The sequence below is a fragment of the Trachinotus anak genome, unplaced genomic scaffold (assembly GCF_046630095.1).
Source record: "Trachinotus anak isolate AG129_WGS33_773 ecotype Australia unplaced genomic scaffold, CSIRO_AGI_Tana_v1 ptg000010l, whole genome shotgun sequence".
In the NCBI taxonomy this organism is placed as follows: domain Eukaryota; kingdom Metazoa; phylum Chordata; class Actinopteri; order Carangiformes; family Carangidae; genus Trachinotus; species Trachinotus anak.
Genome location: NW_027273861.1, coordinates 14,765,160 through 14,786,382, shown reverse-complemented (window position 1 = coordinate 14,786,382; position 21,223 = coordinate 14,765,160). Strand labels below are relative to the sequence as shown.

The 21,223-nt window shown below is 41.6% G+C and overlaps 1 protein-coding gene across 2 annotated transcripts; it reads right to left on the bottom strand.

The window, feature by feature from the left end:
* Positions 1 to 1,992: 1,992 nt before the first annotated feature.
* On the bottom strand, positions 1,993 to 13,923 carry lhx4 (LIM homeobox 4). 2 transcript variants are annotated; one of them, XM_071487812.1, is made up of 6 exons: positions 13,523 to 13,693; positions 9,589 to 9,760; positions 7,597 to 7,799; positions 6,785 to 6,939; positions 5,965 to 6,136; positions 1,993 to 5,093 (listed from the first exon to the last, which is right to left on the bottom strand). In XM_071487812.1, the coding sequence occupies exons 1-6, from the start codon at positions 13,599 to 13,601 to the stop codon at positions 4,705 to 4,707; spliced, it is 1,170 nt and encodes a 389-aa protein (XP_071343913.1). In that variant the 5' UTR covers positions 13,602 to 13,693; the 3' UTR covers positions 1,993 to 4,704. The 2 variants fall into 2 exon arrangements, with proteins under 2 accessions (XP_071343913.1, XP_071343914.1); XM_071487813.1 differs by lacking the exon at positions 9,589 to 9,760 and having other exon boundaries at positions 13,523 to 13,923.
* Between the last annotated feature and the right edge of the window lie 7,300 nt (positions 13,924 to 21,223).

Genomic DNA, 21,223 nt, shown 5'->3' with positions numbered 1-21,223 from the left:
CTGCGGGCAGCATGGAGTCGTTTGGGGAGAAAAATGCCCTGTCTTGATGCTGCAAGATTGACTTTCAGGCCAAAACAAATCCTATCTATTTTGCATGTTAATTTATTCCCTTTCACTTGAGACGAAAAAAAAAAACTGTTTCCTTCAGGAAGTTTGTAATAAAAGCCCTGCGATCGATGATAATGGCATTTGTGCTTGTGTTTGTCATCTTCGCAAAAGCAACAGTGGTGGAGTTTCCACAGATTTATTTGTATACTAGTGCTGTAAGTGGCGTGTAAATTATCCTAACTGTCCATGTGGCTCTTTATCTTTGTAAGGCAGTACTATTAGAGCCTATCCATTAATGCCCATAGCCCAGCCAATCAATGCTTAAATAAAAATCAGCTCAATTTGTAGCGTTTTATGCAAACGTGCAAACTCCAACCAGGCTGACTCTTTGCTTTTTGTTTTTATAATGCAACAGGAATAGCTAAAACACAAAGGAATCGATAACACTTAAGTTTGGGTTAGGTTGGCCTGCTCTCAGACAAATGCTGCACATTGCTGCATACAAATGAGTTTCATACAGATGTACACTGTGGTGTAATTTCATTATAATTCTATACATGGTTAGCCAACACCATAGTTTAAGGGAATAAATCCACTGTAACCTGTGAGGGTTTAGCAATACAGCAACTAAGAACAATACTAAAGGCTGCAGACATACACACACACACACACACACACACACACATACACACAGCCTATATGGTCCGTTCCATAGCCACAAATGCAGATGCTGAGGTGATGTCCTCAGAATCGTATCTTTATCTTTATTAGAAAACCCTATGTAGAGAGGTGACAGGACACAAAACAGCATGACATCCAACAGTATTTTGATGCATTACCATGAAATTTGGTACAGACGCTCATGTTACCCTCGCAGTGAATGGTAATCTAGAACTATCATCAAGGGAAAATTGTAATATGTCCAATACTATGGTCTATGACCAAATACTAGCTAAATTAATGTTCCCATCAGCCTTAGCTGTACTTTGTGTTTAGTGCAACTTGCTAAACATCAGTATGTTAACGTTGTCATTGTGGGAATGTTAGCATGCTGGCGTTAGCATTAGCTCAAAGCACCAGTGTGCCTCACACAGCTGCACTTTATATACATATATATATATATATATATATATATATTCAATATTTTTATGACAGTTTAACATTAAGACAAATTAGAAAAATTATAATAGAAAATTAAAAAATAACATTACATTACAAAAACATTACATTGAATTGACATTGTAGACCATCATTAACACTGAATGTTTTCAGCAAGTCCAAAAATTGTTTAGTTGTGTTTGGTTGCAATGGGGAGTTGTTCTTCAAGGTATAAATGGTTAAAAATCCTGGCTACAACCCCTGCATCACATGTTGGACATCTTGACATACAACCTAACTGCCTGCATACAGGCCATATTCCCTGTTTGCCAGACCACAAAGCATATTTACCCATATTTCCCCAAGCACTCCACAATTAGTTAACAGCACAAGGATTAAGAATAGATTTGACAGTGCAGTGCTGCAATCTGCTGCTGTGTCTCTGAGAGGATCAGAGAAACTGTCAGCAATGCATCTGTTTCTCCACTTTTTATTTTTTCTTTCTCTTTCTTCTCTCTCTTCATGTATCTTTCTTGTCACCCCTACCCCAGAGCGAGAGAGGAAAGCAGCATCAATCACCGTTAACTGACTGACCACTGTCTGTTGGTGGTACTAAATGGATCTCCACAATTGAATAGAGGCCTAAGTGTGTGGTAAATGCTCTCAATGGGTAAATGAATTTGCGGGTTAACTCATTCTAAGAGCGTTTAGATAAAGCAAAATAATAAAAACACCTAAAGCAGATATTTTTCTTTTGATATATTGAAAACAAAGTTCAGCTGAAAATCTTAACTCTCACATTCATCACTGCAGGCCTGGTGGATTAAAGAGAAAAGCATCCGAGGGTAACCCAAAGACAATTCAGCTTTATTTTCCTCATATAGATTTGACTGTACACAGTTCATACCATTACACAGAAGGCATAAATGAATAAATTCAGTGCTCTCTTTTACATCTTTTTCAAAGACACATGGCAATAATAAATAGCGCTCATGAAACAAGACGATCAACACGTTTTTCAAACTGTACAAAATTTACAACAATTAAGATGCAAACTTCTGAGGCAACACAGATTTAACAAAACTGTAGTGGTAACGTGTTTGTACAGGATTTTCTCTCAACACTATAAATTACAGCCTGCAATTTACCATGAATATTTTGTACATACGAAGTACCAATGAAACGCTTACTGGGTATCTACTGGTATGTACAAGGGCAGAATATATGGAATAAAGGGGTAACAAATTTGCATTTACGGGCCGACATAGAAGTGACTTATGCTATGAATATGATTTAAATTACCTCATACATGTTTAATAATTACAGAGTACATACAGCAAACCAACAGGCTTGGCCTTTATGACATTTCACAACAGGTAAGTCATGAAAAACATAAGTTTTGATCTCCAGCAACAGCAATAATAGTCACTGTACTTCACCTTTTAAACCCTTTTACACTGTAATTTAATTTAATTATTTCAAAATAAATGATACCATAACCGATGCAAAATACATGGTATATCAACGCTGTTTTACAATTTGTCCTGTGTTGTTATGTAGTAATAAAGTTATTGTACTCTAAAACACATAGTAATACAAAAAAGTGTAATTTAAGTAGGCAATTTAAGTCATATAGCAAATAGCCCTATTAAACACAAAGTTGTTGCCCCTTTATTCCCTCTTGTATCTTCTTCCTCTGTACAGGTTATTAATCCCAGTGTAGTTACACAGAAAGTATAAGTATTTCATTGATACCATGTATCCAGTGAATGATTATATTGTAAAATGTGGGCTGTACTCCACACTTTTCAAAATTGTCTTAATGGTGTCACTTTCTGTTTGTTGATTTGCTTTATGACTATGAAACACGATGCTCTGGTAGAAAAAGGACAATTTCTTGGGAAAAGGTGACCAAATAGATAAGATTCTGATATCTTTTCATCAACAGACAAACAGAAACAGGGGTGAAGATAAGAGTCTGGTGTTGTCTTTTTAAGTAAACCTTCCCTCTGATCAAAACAGCCACTGGCTTTGATATGGTCAAATTGTTTCCTCTTACAGCTCAAAGAAAATTTGCATTTCAGGAGAATCAGACATAGGGGATCTAGTCGTCTCCTATCTCCTAAGTTGTTAGTTAAGATGCAGCTGATGTGGCCTGAACTGTAAGAAACATCAGCCCAGCAGACATGCCAACACTGACAGAGAGTATCAGCCTGTATGTTGGGGGGTGGGGGTGCGGCTCTGTGGTAATCCCTCTGACATGGAGGCCAGGCAGTGGGAGAACAGGCTGACAACACATCTGGGGTCAGTAAGTAGGTTGATAGAAGTAAAGCTAGAGCTCTGCTGGACTGAGTAGATTACCAAGAGAAGCTTGGATCAGACTGACAAAACAGAAGAGCTGACACACAGAGACTTTTTCTCAATGCTCCTGCTAATACTTGGTGGTGTTTTTAAGTCAAATAGATGCTTTATATTTGTGTAACCATTTAATTTGCTCAATAATATCTGCAAAGAATTCTGCATGTCTTATAAATGTAAATCTCCTTGTCATACATCTGTGCATTCAAAAGAATAAATTAATAATTTAGACGTGTAATATATTATTGGAATTTCTTGACTGCCCTCCAACACATAAGCTTTGATTCCTTGTGAGTCTGGAAACAGATAATTTAATACTGACAGATGTCTCAGACAGCTTTTACACAGACAAGAACAAGTCAAGCACCTATAAATATAGAAGAGAGACCTGCTTACAGTGTTCGCCCTCAGTCAAACAGAGGAGACATTGACTTCTACGGACAGACGGACAAACAGACGGACAGACCATCTACTTCCTAACAACTTGTAAGCTTCAGCAATACATTAAAAAACATCAGCATGGTTCAAAATTCACACTTGTGCCACTGTTCTTGTAAATTTCTCTCCCAATGAAACACTGTGTTTTTGCCTTGTGCATATGTCTCTCACCTTTTTTCTCTCTTTTTCCGCTGCATTCCTGTCCATATGTGTAGAAAAAGAGGAGGAGAGTAAAGTGCATTGCCAATGTAAAGGCTTCAATATGGCCAGACAGCAGTCCTACTCATTTCTACTTATGAATCAGAAGCATGCAGGCGCTCCTGGGTCTCATAGGAACTTTGATCTAGATTGTAGCCCTAATGTTGTAGCTGTTAGAGAGGGATGGTTTATTTTGGGGGACGAGACAATATTACCTCCCCTGTGAGCGTAATCCACCAAGATATTGGAAATCCAGTCTCATTTTCAGAGAGTGAAAGAACAAAATAAAGTCAGGTGATAAGAAAAGTTGTATGACACAGTGTTGAGACTGAACATTCACTGGTGTGGAGGTGTTCTTCACTGCTTTTCTCCGGACTATAAATCTTGACCCGGCTGTTACCTCACTGTTTCGACTGCTGAGAGACTGAGAGTCACACTTCTTCTCTTCCTTCTGCTCCTCACCCAACATCACAAAGGTCTTGGAGGGTGATAGAAAGAAATGTAAAAAGCCTTGTGAGTCTGTTTTGTCGTATCTCCACAGAGATCTTCTAACGTGTTCGAGACTCAAAACTGGGAATGGTCCATCTCGTCCAGCCATGAGGCGGGGCTAGTGGGGAAGTCGGGGTATCCCGTACTGCTGCCCGTAGAGAGGTCTGAGGTGGGGCCCCCTGCCATGGCCCTGAGAGCCTGCCCCACCCCGCCCGGCCCCCCCTGTGCCACCAGACTGTCCATGTTGAAGCCCAGGTTGTTGAGGAGAGGGGTGTGGCCGGGCAGAGAGGTGATGGAGGAGGGCGACTGGGGAAGACCATAGGGGCTCCCTGCTCGAATGTCGTGGTAAGTCTGGCCTGTCGCATCCACAGAGAAGCCACCGTTCAGCACCGTGCTGTTGGTCACGTCACCAACGCTCCCATAAAGCCCATTGGTGTGGCCGAGATCTGACAGGACCTGGTCATCTGTGGAAGAGACACCAACACTTAGCATGAGGAGTGTAAAAACTTTGACACATCAACAGTGCTGTCAGCTGCATGAACATTATATAGTTGTTATATTTCAATACAGTTAAGTGCTTTTATGAGTGAGATTTATTGTGGCAATGTTACGTGGATTTCATGGGGGTTCAGTAAGTGGACCGGGCAATGAGGTATTTGATAAGTGTCTTAGTTTGTGTTGGTGAGAAAGGATGTGCTTTACGTTCTTTGATAACAAAGGAGGTCTATATGCGTGCAATTACCGCAATACTAAACATTTGTTTCCATCTCCCCCCTCTCCCTCCCATGGGTGGCTTCAATAACAACAAAGCCCCAGAGCACTTTCTCTCTAATTGACTAAAAGCCTCACATGCTTTATAGAGTTTCTGTCACCATGTTTTCATTTCTCATAAAAATGGCCTTCTTTTTAAAAGTGGCTAGAAGACTTTTATGACTACCCAAAACGGGGTTTGCGAACATTAAATAACATTGGGATGTCTAAAATGTCATTTGCATCCCACTAAGGACCCTGTCTCTTTTCCAATAAGCTCCATCATGGCGACAAACGGAGGGAGGCAGATGCGTCAGCGGCCACAGGGAGGTGTGAGGGGAATGTGAAATAAGAATGCCATTTTGGATTTTCCTGAGAATGACACCATGCATTTAGTAATGCAAGGAAACAAATGAAATGCCACAAAGACGCATTCAATTGCTGCTGCACTCTTGTCATTTAGCAGATTGTAGGCTTCCTTAATCCCATTAGAACGACAGCATGACTGACAATTCCCTTTCAGGAATTTCGCTCTTAAACAATAAATGATATGTATTGGGTTGAAGTTATCCACGCAGCAGGTACCTCGGAAGCTCAGTTCGCTGTCACTGAGTCCTGCGTCATCAGCTGAGCTTTCCTTCTCCACTTTAGCTCCTCCTCGGCTGCGTTTGACACTTTTATAAAATTGAGTCCAGCGATGTCGACCTGCGTCCTTCTTCAGACGCTTTTCCTTTGCTCGTCGGTTCTGGAACCAAACCTGACACAGATAATAATAATTTTCATTAATTGATAATAATAACAAAAATTGTGACACTACAAAACAAATACTACTCCAACTAATAATAATCAAAATACCATGCGTGTTTACTAACATAACAGCATGGCAACATAATTAACTCAAAATTAATTTAAGTCATATTATTACATTGAAGTAAGTCTGTGAAACAGCTTCAAGAGGGGTGTCTATCATGTATTTGTACTATCTTTTTAATAAAATTTTATTTCTTTAATTCTTTGTTGTTTTGAACTCCAGAAGCCTCCATATCAAAGGCCTGAATGCTTGTTTTATATAATCTATATTATATTTAAAACGCCCTGATGATCGGCCTGAACTGGCATTTTTCTTTATTCCTTTAATGTTTGATGAATCACTAGACAAATTAGAGATTTGACAATTTAGAAGTCTGGACGAAGACTCATCATTTTAAAACAAACAATAAGAAACTTCCTGAGGGGCCTCAGCTGGTAATCAGGTCACATGGAGCTAAAATGTTTGTTGTAAACCTTAATTCTTAAAAATTCTATGTAGCTTGTATAAAGATTTTCCTGTTCTTCTTTAGTTTATCAAAGCTGGAGATATTTCATATATTTTTGCGGCAGTGAGAATAAGAACAAAACCCTCTACCTGCACTACTCTCATGTCTAGCCCCGTCTCCGAGGAAAGCTGCTCTCTGACGTGGCGCGCAGGCTTCGGCGAGTTTTTGTAGGCACTTTTGAGGGTCTCCAGCTGCTTAGCAGTGATGGTGGTCCTTGGTCGCTTGGTCCCAGCCTCCGAATCATCTAAAAACACCATTACAAGTGTGAGTGACTTCTTTTTACATCAGTCACGTCACCTTAACGGGCAGTGCCCCTCGGCCTTTGTGTGTTAAATGGAGTGAATGGTCATGTATGGAAGTGTATTATTGTCCTTGTGCATCTGTCCCACTCCCACAGCAGAGGACATAAATCTACTCCGTGAACGGAGTTATTGGGGCTGCACCATAGAAGAGCATTGCTTAACTTTACATAATCAATCAGAGATGCATGGAAATCCCAGAAGAGAGGGAGGCAGAGAGACAGCACACACACCCAGACGATAAACAACATAGATCCACAGTCAGTAGTCATTTCACTCACAGCAATGCATAGACTGTGGCTTTATCTGTCATGTCTTCCACTGTGATTCCACAGTTATCTGATGCACTTAAGTCAAGACTCAGTCATTTCAACATCAAGTCACTTTTCTCTCACTGTGATATTAATGCATAGGTGAAATAGTGAGTCACGATTACTCAAACACACCTTTCTCCTTCTTTTTATGTGTGATGAGTTTAATATGTGTTTAATTATGAACAAAGGTTTACACCTCTGTTTTCATTCTTTTCAACTGGCAGGACACTTGCTGAATATTAACTTTATTTTGTTTTTGCTTTATATCTGGGATCCCTGCAGACCCACCGTTTTGTTTTGCAGTCTCATAATCCACCTTGCACACCAGCCTCCCATCCTCCATGAGGTAAAACTCGTCCCCGGTGGCCAGCTGTCGGCTGCACATGATGCAGGCAAAGCAGTGCAGGTGATACACAAAGTCCTGTGCCTTCCGCACGACCTGCGTCGGAGGGATCCCCTGTTGGCATGACGCACATTTTGTTCCAAAACGCCTGCAGGAAAACATGAAGAAGAGAGCTGCCATTAGGAAATTAGATGCAAAACACCAGCAGGGTGGACTGACATCCTTCTCCTATTTATATTCAATTTACAAGCTGACTGAGATACTGAGACTAGCCAAGATTAAAATTTCACATGCTGGACAGGTATTTCTTCAACTGCAGCCAAGAATGATGGCAAAGTGTCTGTATTAATAGAAGCTGCAGCTGTTGTGGAGGGAAAAATCAGCACTGGAATGCATTTCTGTTAACGATAGACCTGTCTGCAGGTTGATGGATGGAGAGGATCAATGCACTGTGTGGGGTGTGTGTGTGTGTGTGTGTGTGTGTGTGTGTGTGTGTGTGTGTGTGTGTTTGCATGTTTATGTGTTTGCAGATGAAGTATTGAGAGCTAAAGAGGAGGAGGAGGAGGAGGAAGAGGAAGAAAAGAAGAGGAAGAGGTAGGAGGAGGGGTGCTCACAGTAAACACACCCTGCGGAGGACCAATAAAACACTGACTCAGGAGAGGCTTTAAATCACACAACCAACCCACAGAAATAAAAAGAGCAAGGTGACGCCTCCAAATCACTCCTGGGAAGTATGCACCGGTGAATCTGTGCGTCTACATGTGTATGTATGTGTGTCTGTTCTGGTGTCCCTTGCCACAGTTTGAACATGGAAAGGCCCCTCTGCCGTCCCCTGGGTCAGCTAACACAGTTACCTCTCTGTGAGACTCCAGGGCTCTTTAGGTCTCATTCAAGCTTTGAGCATTAAAACCTTTCAAACATGATTTAGTAAAAAGCCGGATCTGCTGATCCTGGTGTGGATAAAAGTCAAACTCAGTTTTCTTCTGTAATGTCTCAGAAATCCAATCGTTGAAAGAAAGAAAGAAAGAAAGAAAGAAAGAAAGAAAGAAAGAAAGAAAGAGGTTTCTGAGCATTTGTTTTCTCTGTTTATGTCAGCAGGGGAAACAGCCCCTATTGTGAAGACAAATTATAAATATTATTAAAAACTGTCAGCACAGAAAATATTAGAATAAATACGAACTAAATGATCGTAGTCCATGGTGCCTTATTAAACTGAGCTACATAATGGCATCCATTAGTGACTAAGCAGCAGACACAAAATTACGACAATTAGACAAAAGGGATGAATTCATTTCACCCACGTAATAAATCCTAAATATTATCAAGCACAAGATGATCAGTTTCCCTGCTGGTAATAATAGATAAACTTCACAACATTTTACTGAGTCAAACTCTCAGTTTTAAACAACGGAAATCGTCTTCTGCTTTGTATCTTTAAAAACACAAAACACGACTTTCCAAAACACGAAAAGGCAAAGTGTGAAAAGTCCCAGAAAATAAGGTGTAACCGAACAACACTGGACTGAACTCAGTGCGTTCACAGCAACTTGGAAACGAGTAACTTAATCTAACACTTTACTGTTGCAAGCATCTGTAAATACCAAACAGGCCATAAACTGGTAGCTATTGTTTTGTGAATATTTAATACAGACGATTTATTTCTATACTTTACCATATTTCTGCCAAGAACAGCCACTGTCACTCTCTCACCAGCCCTGTCGGTGCTGAAAGTGACCAACATGTCAAAACATTAGCCTGCCTCCTGTGGTTCACCTCGCTTTTATTATTATTTAAGATGCTGGCATGAGTTCGTGTTTGCTCTCACAGTTCAGGAAAGGAAATCTTTTTTTTTTTTTTTTTGTCTGAAAAAGGAAATGCATCTATAACTCGCCATGGACACAAAAGCAATGGGAAAGCAAAGCAGAGAAGCTACTGACTTGAAGAAGTCCTCCTTGCAGTAGACGCCTCCTGCCCGGGAGAAACACTTGTCCGCCAGCGGGGTCTGGCAGTCGGCGCACTTGAGGCACTTTGAGTGCCAGTGTCTGTCCAGCACCTTCAGGATGAACTTGTCCAGGATGTGCTGACTACAGCCCGCACACTGAGGGATCTCTGCGAGGGACAGACAGCAGCACAAGGTCACACTCACAGGCACAGCTCTGGCCCCTGGTCGGCATTCACGGAGGGTTCACCGGTGAAGGTGGTGAATTTAGACCGCGAGCAAACTCTTCCTGAGCTGAACAGAAATGGTAACATATCAGGTCAGACACGCTGAAGGCTGCCACACTTTTTCCTCCACACTTTGCACCTTTACTGAATTAAGCCGTTGTTTTATATCGTAGCTGTTTTATTTATAATGAAATCCACGTTAACGAGTGTTTTGGAAATCTCTGCCACACACTGTGAAATATTTTAATACAGTTCTATTTATTTATTTATTTTTTTTAAGTTTTTTTTCATGACGCTTTCTTATTTCTCATCAGTCTATTTTAAGTGACGTGACGAGTTGTCTTTGTTGAACAGTAAAAACTGTTTAATTTTTTTTTTTTTTTTTTTTTTTAAAGAAGAGTGTTTTGTTTTTAAGGCGCTTTGTGAACACGTCGCTGTTCCCATAGCCCTCCAGAAACCTTTCCTGCTCCTCCTTATGGTTTCACAGTAGATGTGGAAGGATTAAGTGTTAGCAGATGAACTGAATCAGGCTCAAAACGTGATTAAATGTCTTTTTTTTTTTCTTTTTTTTTTTTTTTTGTTAAAAACACAGCTGCAGCAGCGGATCACATGTGCAAAAATGTGCAGAAACTTCATGTCACCAAATTGTGGAGCGGCATCAGCAGCCTAACACCACCTAACACCGCGGTCAAACTGCGCACTTCAAAACGTGACATCAAATCCATCAGTCCTAACAAGATGGAAATTTCACCTCAACACTTGGCCTTTAATAAACAACCAAATTCCATCATTCAGTCTGTTCAAATCGCGATCAGACATGCGACCCGTGCACGCCGGCTGGTTTGTCTAATCGACACTGAAGCTTGTGTTTTTGCCATAGCCTAATTAAATGTCTCCTTTCCTAATGTGCGACCGATGCTGTGGGAAAATGCTTCGCTCTATCATCTAAAGATCAGCAGCACTGACGATTTCTTTCGCCTTTAATCTTCCGTTTTTACCATTTTTTTTTTTTTTTCTTAGTTAAGCATTCACATGATATCCGGTAATGAAAAATCAATATCGAGGAAAAGTGGCAAGAACAAACCAGCACAGACAACAAGCAGTCAGAAAACACACACACACACACACACACACACACACTGTCCAGATAACATCTCGGCCGTGAAATCATCTGACAGTAAAGCTGAAGAAGCTGGATCTCATCTGAAGATACAGTCTGCAAAGCCGAGCTCGCAGGAGGTGGCAGCAGCCAGCGTGCACACAATTTTATCATTTTTAAAAAAAAAAAAACATGTTCCGCCCTTAGCAGTATAGACTACGTGTAATATTTTGTAATTTTTTTATTTTATCTATTTGTTTGTTTTTGCAATACATTGGTTTCAATTTTGGGGCGGGGGGTAAATAAAACGAAACAGGCCTGCATTTAAACCGGCTGATTAGCTCAGTGAAACACTGATAATATTAATACCGACAATATTTTGATCAGCTTGTAGGGAAAAAAAAACAAAAACAAAACAGAGGGATAAAAGAGAACTTGCAGAAGATGTTCAGCCTATGTTGACCTCAGCTGGCAGCGTGAAAGCACCAAAGAAAAGCGATGCGCACAGTAAATACAGAGCAGCTCTCCCGCACAGACACAGGCGCGACTGGCTTTGTTTCTCTGCAGAGTCAAGTCATACTGAGGCGATACAAGAAACATATCATAAATTTATCTGGGATATGTTTTTTTTTTTTTTTTTTTTTTTTTTTTTTTTTTTTAAGTAGGCTATCTGGACATGAAGGTGTACGGGAAACCGGTTTATTGAGACAAGTGGTGCTGAAAGGAAAGCAGCACGATTCTTGGCAGCGACTGAGCGGCCACAGTCCAGCTCCGGTGTGTGTGTGTGTGTGTGTGTGTGTGTGTCAGAGAGAGAGAGAGAGAGAGAGAGAGAGGTAGAGAAAGTAGACCTCGTGTATTCAGGAGCTATCCCTTATATCTCGGTATCTGTTGCCACCGCTCACTCTCACCACCTCCGTCATTTCACACAGGAAGTGAAACACATTTTCCAAGATGTCCAACAACAAAACTGCTTTAACAGCCCCCCCCCCCTCAGAAGTGCAGTTTGGCAGCCTTTCCTATTTTCAATTGTCAAATGATTTGTGTTAATTAAACGTGAAGTAAACACTTTGTATTCCAGACTAATAGCTTGCAGGTTAAGGTTTTGGTGTAATTGCCCTGAGTCAGCAGAGCACTCTGTCCACGATATAAAAAATGTTTAAATAAATTATCTGTTGCTTTTATTCATGGAATAATCCAGGTTTAAGTCCAGGGTGAATGCTGGCGCTGCGGGGAGCTGAGTGGCAGGATCTTTATCCAATCTTTTAATCTGCTTCGATTTATAAAATTAAAGAGCATAAGCCGACCACATATAGGCTTTTTTTTTCCCTTTAGTCAGGTTTAAACACCGCTCAGCAGCCAGGGACTCTAAAATACCACATATCACATCATATGGTCGTCCTGTTTAATCTGCATTTTTGTTTTCAGATGGGTTATAATAAAAATGAAATACAAGATAAAATTATTTATATTGTATTTTTTGTATTATTTTAAACAAAATATAAGATTATTATTATTATTATTATTATTATTATTTGGAAGCAAAATATTTCAGAATTGAATATTTTGAGCTACAGGAAGGAACAGTTTCATTATAAGTGTTTTGAGACCAAGAAGCAGTGTAGTAATCATCTCGTAGTATTATCCCATTTTACTGTGGATTATTTTTTGGGGAGGTGCAGCCTATTAGATTCGCTCCATCTGTACATTTTGCTAACTCGCCTATAAATAATTAGGTCAGAGCAGAAATGTATCTGATTGTGCATCTCTCTTGGTTGCACGATCAGATTAGAAAAGGGCCTGGCACAGATTAACACGCCGGGACCAACAGATGTAAGGTAATTCTCGCCTTTGATGCTGGAAGGGTTAAAAAAAAAAAAGAAAAGAAAAAGGAAAAGACAGCTACAAGATCTTTCTGTGTTATCCTCAATAAATCCTGGCACAAACAAATATTCTGCTTGCAATAAGCACTGCACACTAACTCGTGTCGAGGCCTTTGCCTCAGAGACAATAAACGAATGGTGAAGTGCATCAGACATTTGTTGGAGTCGGTGATGAGTGTCAGTCAAAGTCGGGGTGTATTTGTCTGATGGGTGATGACAACTGCGTCTGATCTCTCGACCATGCAGGCTCCTTTACAAATTAGCAGCTGCCTGGGAAGCTCACAGTGAAACCAACAACCTGACGGAGGATGCAGCAAAGTTTGAGGCTGAACTAGAACATAAATACTACATAACAGAAATAACCTTTTTTTTTTTTTTTTTTTCTAAGGATGGGGTGAATCAGTAAAGAGCCATCCTTGGCACTATAGTCAGGTGTTGCAGCCTTTTGCAGAATACAGCCCAGACCTGCGAGGCTGCACAGATTAATTGGACATGCGGGCTTTGTGGTCATGAGACAAGTATCATCTCTCTGCAAGTGTCGTCTTTTGGCCCACTGAGACATAACAGCATGACACATCATTGGCCTGTACGTGACGATCTAAGGCTGAGAGGTTCAGTGCTCTCCTCGTCCTCGGCCGAGTTAACTAAACCCCTTCTCCTCCTCGCCGACCCGCTTTCCAGATTAACAATCGACAGAAACAGGACGGTTTTTAAAGAATGTCTTACGTTGCAGTGGCACTCCGAGAATCTCCGGTAAACTCTTTACAGGACTCTCTGTCGGTAGGACCGCCGCACTTTGCATCATCGTGATCCAAACCGGGAGACAAATGCACGCACATACACCCGCAACACGGTGGGCGCACTCCCCCGTCCTGTCTTGTGGAGGAAGAAAAAAAAAAAAAAAAAAGTAGGCTGTGATGATGATGGTGGTGGTGGTGGTGGTGATGTCGAGGCCTTTCTCCGGTCTGCAGGGTGATCTCCCTCGCTGTCCCGTCAAGCCTCTGCCCCTGTTGTTTCTCTATTCCCGGGATGATGTCCGTGCCGCGCCGTGCTGAGCTGTTTTGGAGTGGATCAGAGAGGCTGCCGGGTCCATTCAGCGCTGCAGGGGCGGCGGGGCCTGACGTCACCGCAGCAGAAGCTCACCAAGGGGCCAATGGGAGCACAGGAAGAGGAGCCCCCCCCCCCCCCCCCCCCCCCCCGCATCCTCCTATAGGTGTACGAACGAGGAGGAGAAAGGAGAGGAGGAGAGGCGTCTAACATGGTATATGAAAATGTCTCCGGAGAGGCGGGACCTTGTTCGTGTGGAGACCATAAATAGCTCACTGCAGTGGCTCCCCGGAGGGACCCCGGGCCGTCAGGGGTCCCTCTGGTGAGGGAGAGGGGTTCCACGCAGCCAGGAAAATAAGGAACAGTTTAATTTCACTTTAAAAAAAAAAAAAAAAAAAAAAATCTTCTTAGAAATCAAGGCACCAAGGATGGGATGAGCAGACTTCATTGCTACCCAGTTTATATCCTTGAATTCCTCCTCAACACACACACACACACACACACCAGAAAAAAACACTAAAGGAGAGCTTAATGTGGCGGTGTGACTGTAAACGTAGAAAGTGCATGTGGCCTGTAAGGAAGCTGTCGTCACGAAAGAAAACAAACAGTACCTTTCATTCAGCATCCCTTCATACCTCAACCCTTGAAAACAGCCCTCCCGTACCTGTTTAAATAAAGAAGCCGCCTGAGTTGTCACAAACAGCTGCAGGAGCAAAAGCGAAACTACACCGGTGAAGAGATATGATTGGACACATGTCTGAGTCGAATACACAACACCTTCACCTGTGAGAGCCGCCCTGCAGCGCCCACGCAGCCGGGTCCCTCTCAGTGACAGGTAGGATTAGGAGTCCGGGCGCAGTCCTCCTGACACTGTTCATTTCAAAGCCCATCGTCTGACACTGCTCTCCCGGATAAGATATTCCCCCTGGAGGACTGCTGGTTCAGGCTAGATGAACTCAATCTTCGCTTTCAATTTACCTCAAGCGTGGAAAAGAAAAAGCGCACACAGTGGCGCTTTCCCGCCGGCCCGCCTCCAAACCAAAGCGACGCAGGTTGTTTCCATCAACAGTGAGTCCGTGGGCAGGTCCCAGGTGAACGTCTGCAGCTCACGACACACACATCTGGACACACGGTTGACTACAGGGAAGCCACTGACTTCACTTCGAGCAATGGGGTGTATTTCTAACATTGTATTCTAGTTAGTTATGATTTAATTCAGTCGTGTTTTAATAATAATAATAATAATAATAATAATAATAATAATAATAACACCGCCTTTATAAGCATATAATGATAACAGAGACTTTAGATTTTCTGGCAAAAGTCAGACAAAAATGATTTGCGTTGGAGAAAATGTCCACCAAATAAATATAAAAAGGAATACAAATTTAATCAGCAATGAAAATATGCAGCAATCAGATAGTTTGTCTGAAAAGGAAAGGAATGTGGCTCGAAATTCAGTCATTCTGCTTTGGGAAATTAAAACGTGTCCAGTTAATTTCAGGCAGCACAGCCACGTCTTCTCCGCTGCACCGTGCTGGTTTATCGTGGTTCCTATATTGTCCAGTTCAAACCACTGCTTATTCTGCTGTGGCACAGTTTCCACGCGGTGTGGACCCACGATCCCGTGAGCCGTTCCCCCGTGTGGTTAATGTTTCAAATGTCATTCAGTCAAATGAAAACGCACATCAAGCTGATTAAAAAAAAAAAAAAAGAGGGTGGGATATTACAGGAATTTTATCCAACCAGTCTCCAGGCCAGGTGTTCCCTCCATCCATCCATGCATGCAGTGCATGTGTGGCAAGGGAATCATCTGGTCTTACTTTATTTTCATTATACACTTTTCCCCTCAAGATCATTGAATTTATTCAGCTATTCAATTACTCTGATTGTTGGTATCGGGGCCCTTTAGCTGCCCTGGAAAACAGTGCAGATAAAAATGCTCTTAACTTGTCAGCAAAGGGCAACGCAATTAGAATAATTGACGGATGCAAAATGCAGGAGGAGGAATGATGTGAGCGCACACATCTGGTTTAGTGGGACACTAAATGATGTGGTTTCATCGTTAAATGAGATGGCACAGAAATGCTGGGGTGACCTGGATGAAAGGCGAAAATAATCCGCATCTGGATTTACTCAGATATTTTCAAGAAATATTTCTACTGCAAACGATGACAGAAAATATCTGAAGGATGAAATATCAAGTTAAAAAAAAAAAAAAATGCAAATATGCATATTTTAATGTTGACACAAGGGGATGAGGTGTTTGCAGTCAGGCCTGTTCTGCGAGTGTAAAAAAGAACTTAATAATAACACATTATTTCTTTGACTATGAAACAATGCACTTCAACGCAAGAAAGAAAAGCATGAAAAGTGAATGATCAGATGATGATGATGATGATGATGCGCACTCAGAGAGGCGAGATGACTGATAATTGTCTCAGGTGCCACTGTAAGAAAAAGATGAGAGGAGAAGGAAGCAGATCGAGCAATAACTCAAGCAGAGGGCGACTCCTCTGCCACCGCCGCTGACCCAGCCACCTCTAATTAGATCTAATATTTCAGTGGACGAGCTCATTGACATCTGCGATTCACAGATCCATCTTACTGAGCGGGGAAAATACCAAATCACATCCATCCACACAAGGTGAGCGGGCTGACATGAAGTATAATACAGGTGTATGTCACAGTCACACACACTCTAACAATGCAGTCAATGAGCCAACAACATCATCAAACACTGAAATGATTGGATTTATTCAATACAGGATTTGTGCATGAAATCTTGTGCACATTGTTTCCCTTTTTTTTTTTTTTTTTTTTTTTTTTTTTTACAAACAAAATGAAATATCACAGAAGCGCAGGAGCAAAATGAACCTCGCATATGGTGAATACGTGAATCGCACATTCGTTCTGGTGTGCAAATGGCTGGAAAACAGCGTTTAGAATTCGCTATAAAGGTTGTGACAAATAAAAACAAAGTGCACTATGTCTCAGTGGACTAACGACGGAGGAGATGCACGTCTTAGAAAACTGTGGGTTCCCTGTATCTTTGAAAGATGGATGAACAACATCACCGCGCAGACCTACCTAATCACCGCAGCTGGCCGGTGATTTTGAGGCAGACCGTCTCCTCTTTTCCTCCTCCTCCTCCTCCTCCTCCTCCTCTTCTTCTTCTCCTCCATGCCGCTGAGGTGTGCTTCAGCTGGATGAACCAGAGGTTGCAGGGAAACAGCAGCAGCCGGTCCACACTTCCCCACCGACGGAACAGCGTTAGGCAGCAGTGGCACCGTGTCCCAAAGCATTTGGTCCGAGAGCAGGAGCAGGGACAGAGCGAGGGAGAGAGGCAGAAAGAGAGGGGGAAACCTTAGGAGGGAGCACGGAGGAGAAAATTAAATTGCACTTGGGGGGCAAATTCTATTAGGGAATAGTTATTGTCTCCTGACAGCTCCTGTCCATTTGGGTAATTAGTAGAAGAGATTGGTTGAACAAACGAAAGCCATTCCTGTCAGAAATGATATTTTCCAATTCCCTGATTGAACCTGACCCTGTCGAGCTAAGACGAGGCGGTAATAGGCTCATTTGACTCGAATAACTAGTACCACAGTTCAGCCAGGAGTCCCTAATGAAAGACTTCGATTTACATTTACAAATAACCTGGTGGAAGTTTCATTTCAAGACACACTGCCAAAGCTCACGAAGTCTGTGATATTATTATTATTATTATTATTATTATTATTATTATTATTATTATGTAGAGCTGTGATTTAATGAATGACTGAATGAGATCCAGGACCCAAAGTTTAATGAAAAGTAGGAACCAGTTGAAATATTATGGTGTTAATATCTGTGGAACCCCGCTGACAATGATGTTAAAACAAAGTGCACCATAATCTCTGGTGGCCCTAAAGCTAAATGACTTGAGGGCCTGACAATGTCCCAAAGCTTGATTTTTAAAGTGTAACCTAGCAATTTAGTTTATATTATAACTGTCAGAGTTCAGATTAGGTTCATTTGAAACTTGGCTGCCATCTATTTTTTTTTTTTTTTTTTTTTTTTTGCTTTGAAATGAAACAAAAATAAACTGTTAAGGGTAAGGATTAAAATCAAATGACCCAAAGCCTATTTTAATATAAACAAATGACATGAAATAAAAGCTTTTCGGGGCTGTTTTCATTGCCTCAGGATTTCCATGTAAAGCGAGGAGTGAATCTCCCCAGTTCAGTGACAGGAGCAGTGTCAACTGAGTGAATTAAAACAACGTGACTGACAAGTGCTGGATCTTCTCCAACTTCATTACCCAAACACTTCCTGTAAGCTATATGCACTAACTCAGGGGGAGGAGGTGACAACAAACAGAACAGAACGGAACAGAGTTGGAAAAGAACCCAACAGAGCAGAAGAGGGAAAGGTCAGGGTTATGTTGAAATTAAAATAGTGCAGTTGAGCATATCATCAAGGCCTAAATGCAGTTGATAGTCGGAGGTTATTGATTGACCTCCCTCCTGTTCACGCTTCTGCTTCACTCTCTACTGGGCACAGATGAACTGTGAGGACTTCTAGTTGGCTGCAAGCTCCTCCCGTTCTCCTTGGTGCAAACGGCGGTCCAACACGTTGATGGTGAGATGAGATGTTTGGGAGGTCAGCAGATGAGCGTCCACATGAGAGGGGGAGGGGCCGCAGCAGTAAAATGAGATGGATCTGACCCTACTTGACTCCTGCCTCTAAAAGGCTGAATGTTTAAAACCGAAAGGGGACATGGCTTAGTTTGGATGTGATATATTCCAATACCATATATTAACCTTTTTTTCATAATTTATTCACCCCCCTCCCTCTCTCCACAGCAGGAAGCTTTATAGTATTATTAAAGTCAGAAAGAGAGATGACAGAAAAATGCATCAAGCCCCTCCTGCATTTTAATATCAATACCAGAGGGGTAATAAACATCGAGGCAGGGAGCATACAGGAGAGGAGCGACTATAAAACCCTACATTGTCTAATTTATGGAAGACAACAACAGGGCAGCAAGGTGAGGTTTTTACCCTTCAGTCTGTGCTTTCATAACACAGCAGCGTCTCAGTACACAACATTTATTTTCAACAACAATCAACACATACAAAAAAAAAGTTTTGAAAAAGTAATCACCTGCAGAAATGGCTCGTATCTGGAGGAGTGATGACAAACTGGACGACTTCTGTAAACAGGCCATGTGTCTTGCTGAAGGCGGTTAAGTAAGGGGGGGGGGGGGGGGGGCACAAGCTTAGCAGCGAAACAAAACAATCACTGAAAGTCCATTTATTTGCTGTGCTGGAGCTCTCTGTCATATCAGTTGATCCTCATCAGCAGATAGAGTTTGCACGGTTGTCATGGATTGATGTTCAAATTTCCATTCTTGTCTGAGCATCTTAAGGACTTTTTTATCCATACAAGTTTAGCTTCAACGTTTGTTCTTACTGACTGCAACTCCAACAATGCAGACAACTAAAACAAGAGCAGAAACCTTTAATACTCTTTATCTTAGACAGACGAGTGACAAGTTAATACACAGATGGAGACAAATGCAGATGCTTGCATGACAGGCCACAGGGCTCTTAAAGTTACTTTGCAGTGTATATGTGCAGCTGAGTTGAGACAAGTTATGTTGTATGTAATGTAATGAGAACGTTTTATTGAGTTGAGTATAATGTCTGTTGTAAATGTTGTATTTACTGTATCTAGAATTAACATTTTAAACATTTGTTTTGGGAGAGTCCTTGTTGACAAGGTAACAACTACTGGGGATCCACAATAACCAACATACGAGAATGAAAAGTGATGTGAATCTTATTGCAGCAGAACACATGAGGTGATGTGTTAAAAACACAAGTGTGTTGAGCTTGATGCGTAGCTGTGCACCTACATGACCCCGGAGGGCAGAGGAGAGATCCAAAGCCTTACGAACTCACTTTATGTTGATTTTTTCCTTTAGTCACCAACCTGTCAAGTTTCACTCATAATTTCTTAACTTTGTTTCCATTGTTCTACATTTCACTAATGCTAGTGCTTGTAAACTTGATAAAAAATAAAACTGATTCTGCTTCTGAATTCAGACACACTGAGAGCACAAACAGCTCTGAATGCCTCCTGATTTAGATTTGAAGCATCTGTCCTCAGTGTGAACCGCTCACCTCGGCCTTGGCAAAGCTGCACACAGATACTACATTGCTGCCAACTTCCTCATTAACCATCATTAGTCTGAACTAGCAAAGCACTTGCAGCTCTCTGAGGCTCAAGCACCTGATAAAGGGCTTCTGTCGAGTAACGGGCACGGAGCATTGCTGACTCCAATCCAATAACAAACACAGGTAAACATTTAAACAGATTAACAGATCAGATGTGTGGGAGAAAAGTACTTAAACCAAAAGACAAGTATGGATTAAAAAAATTATGAATGTTTATCACATTATCTCTGTCTGAAGTTTCAGCAAAGGTTAAAAAAAAAAAAAAAACAGCAGTAAATTACATGCCAGATGTGACAAAGCAAATAGTCGACAAATGCACATAAAAGTTTGAGAAAGGCACATAATTCCACCTTCAGTGTGGCACTTTCCCAGCTAAAAAAAAACATACATCCCACCCTGATATTAAAATTTGTCTAATGATATATCGGATAATGTTTGAAAAAGGAATAAATAACACACAGAAGGTTCTCTGTGACAAACTGTGCTTTTTTCAATCCATTCTGGCAATCATCATGTGTCACTGAGGGTCTAATTCAAAGTATCTGAGAGTTTGATTAAGTCACACAACCACAGCTGCTCAGCCTTGATGCTCCACTGCTTTAATGTGGGGCTATTAATCAACTTATTGTGTGTGTGTGTGTGTGTGTGTTGGAGAAATTGACTGCCTTAACTCAACTATTCCACCATCAAAACCTGCCATACTGCTGATGCTGAAAACGTTTGGATAAAGATACGGAGTGGGGTTTGGGATGAGAGTCAATATGTGGGTGTGTGAGAGAGAGAGAGAGAGAGAGAGGGGATGGGGGTGGAGGTAAAGGGGCAGGAGTCCAGGGAATTCAAGCCAATGTTTCAGGAAACACAAAGCTCAAGATCAAGCATCGGTTGTCCTTCAGATGGGCCTGTTGTAATCCGGACGACATCAAACCCACGTCCTCTATCCATCCATCCATCCATCCATTTATCCCTCACACATACTGCTCCCCCTCTGAGGGCCCACTGCTGCGCCACCCCCAGAGGAGCCCACTTCCAAGTGTGTGAGGAGGGAAGAAGCCCCACGAAAGCAGATTGCGTTTTAATAAAGTTTATTATCTGCAGGGAGCTAATCCTCAAGGGTAATCTCTCCCCTCTAGTCCTAAAGGAAAGCTGGATTACTCACTTG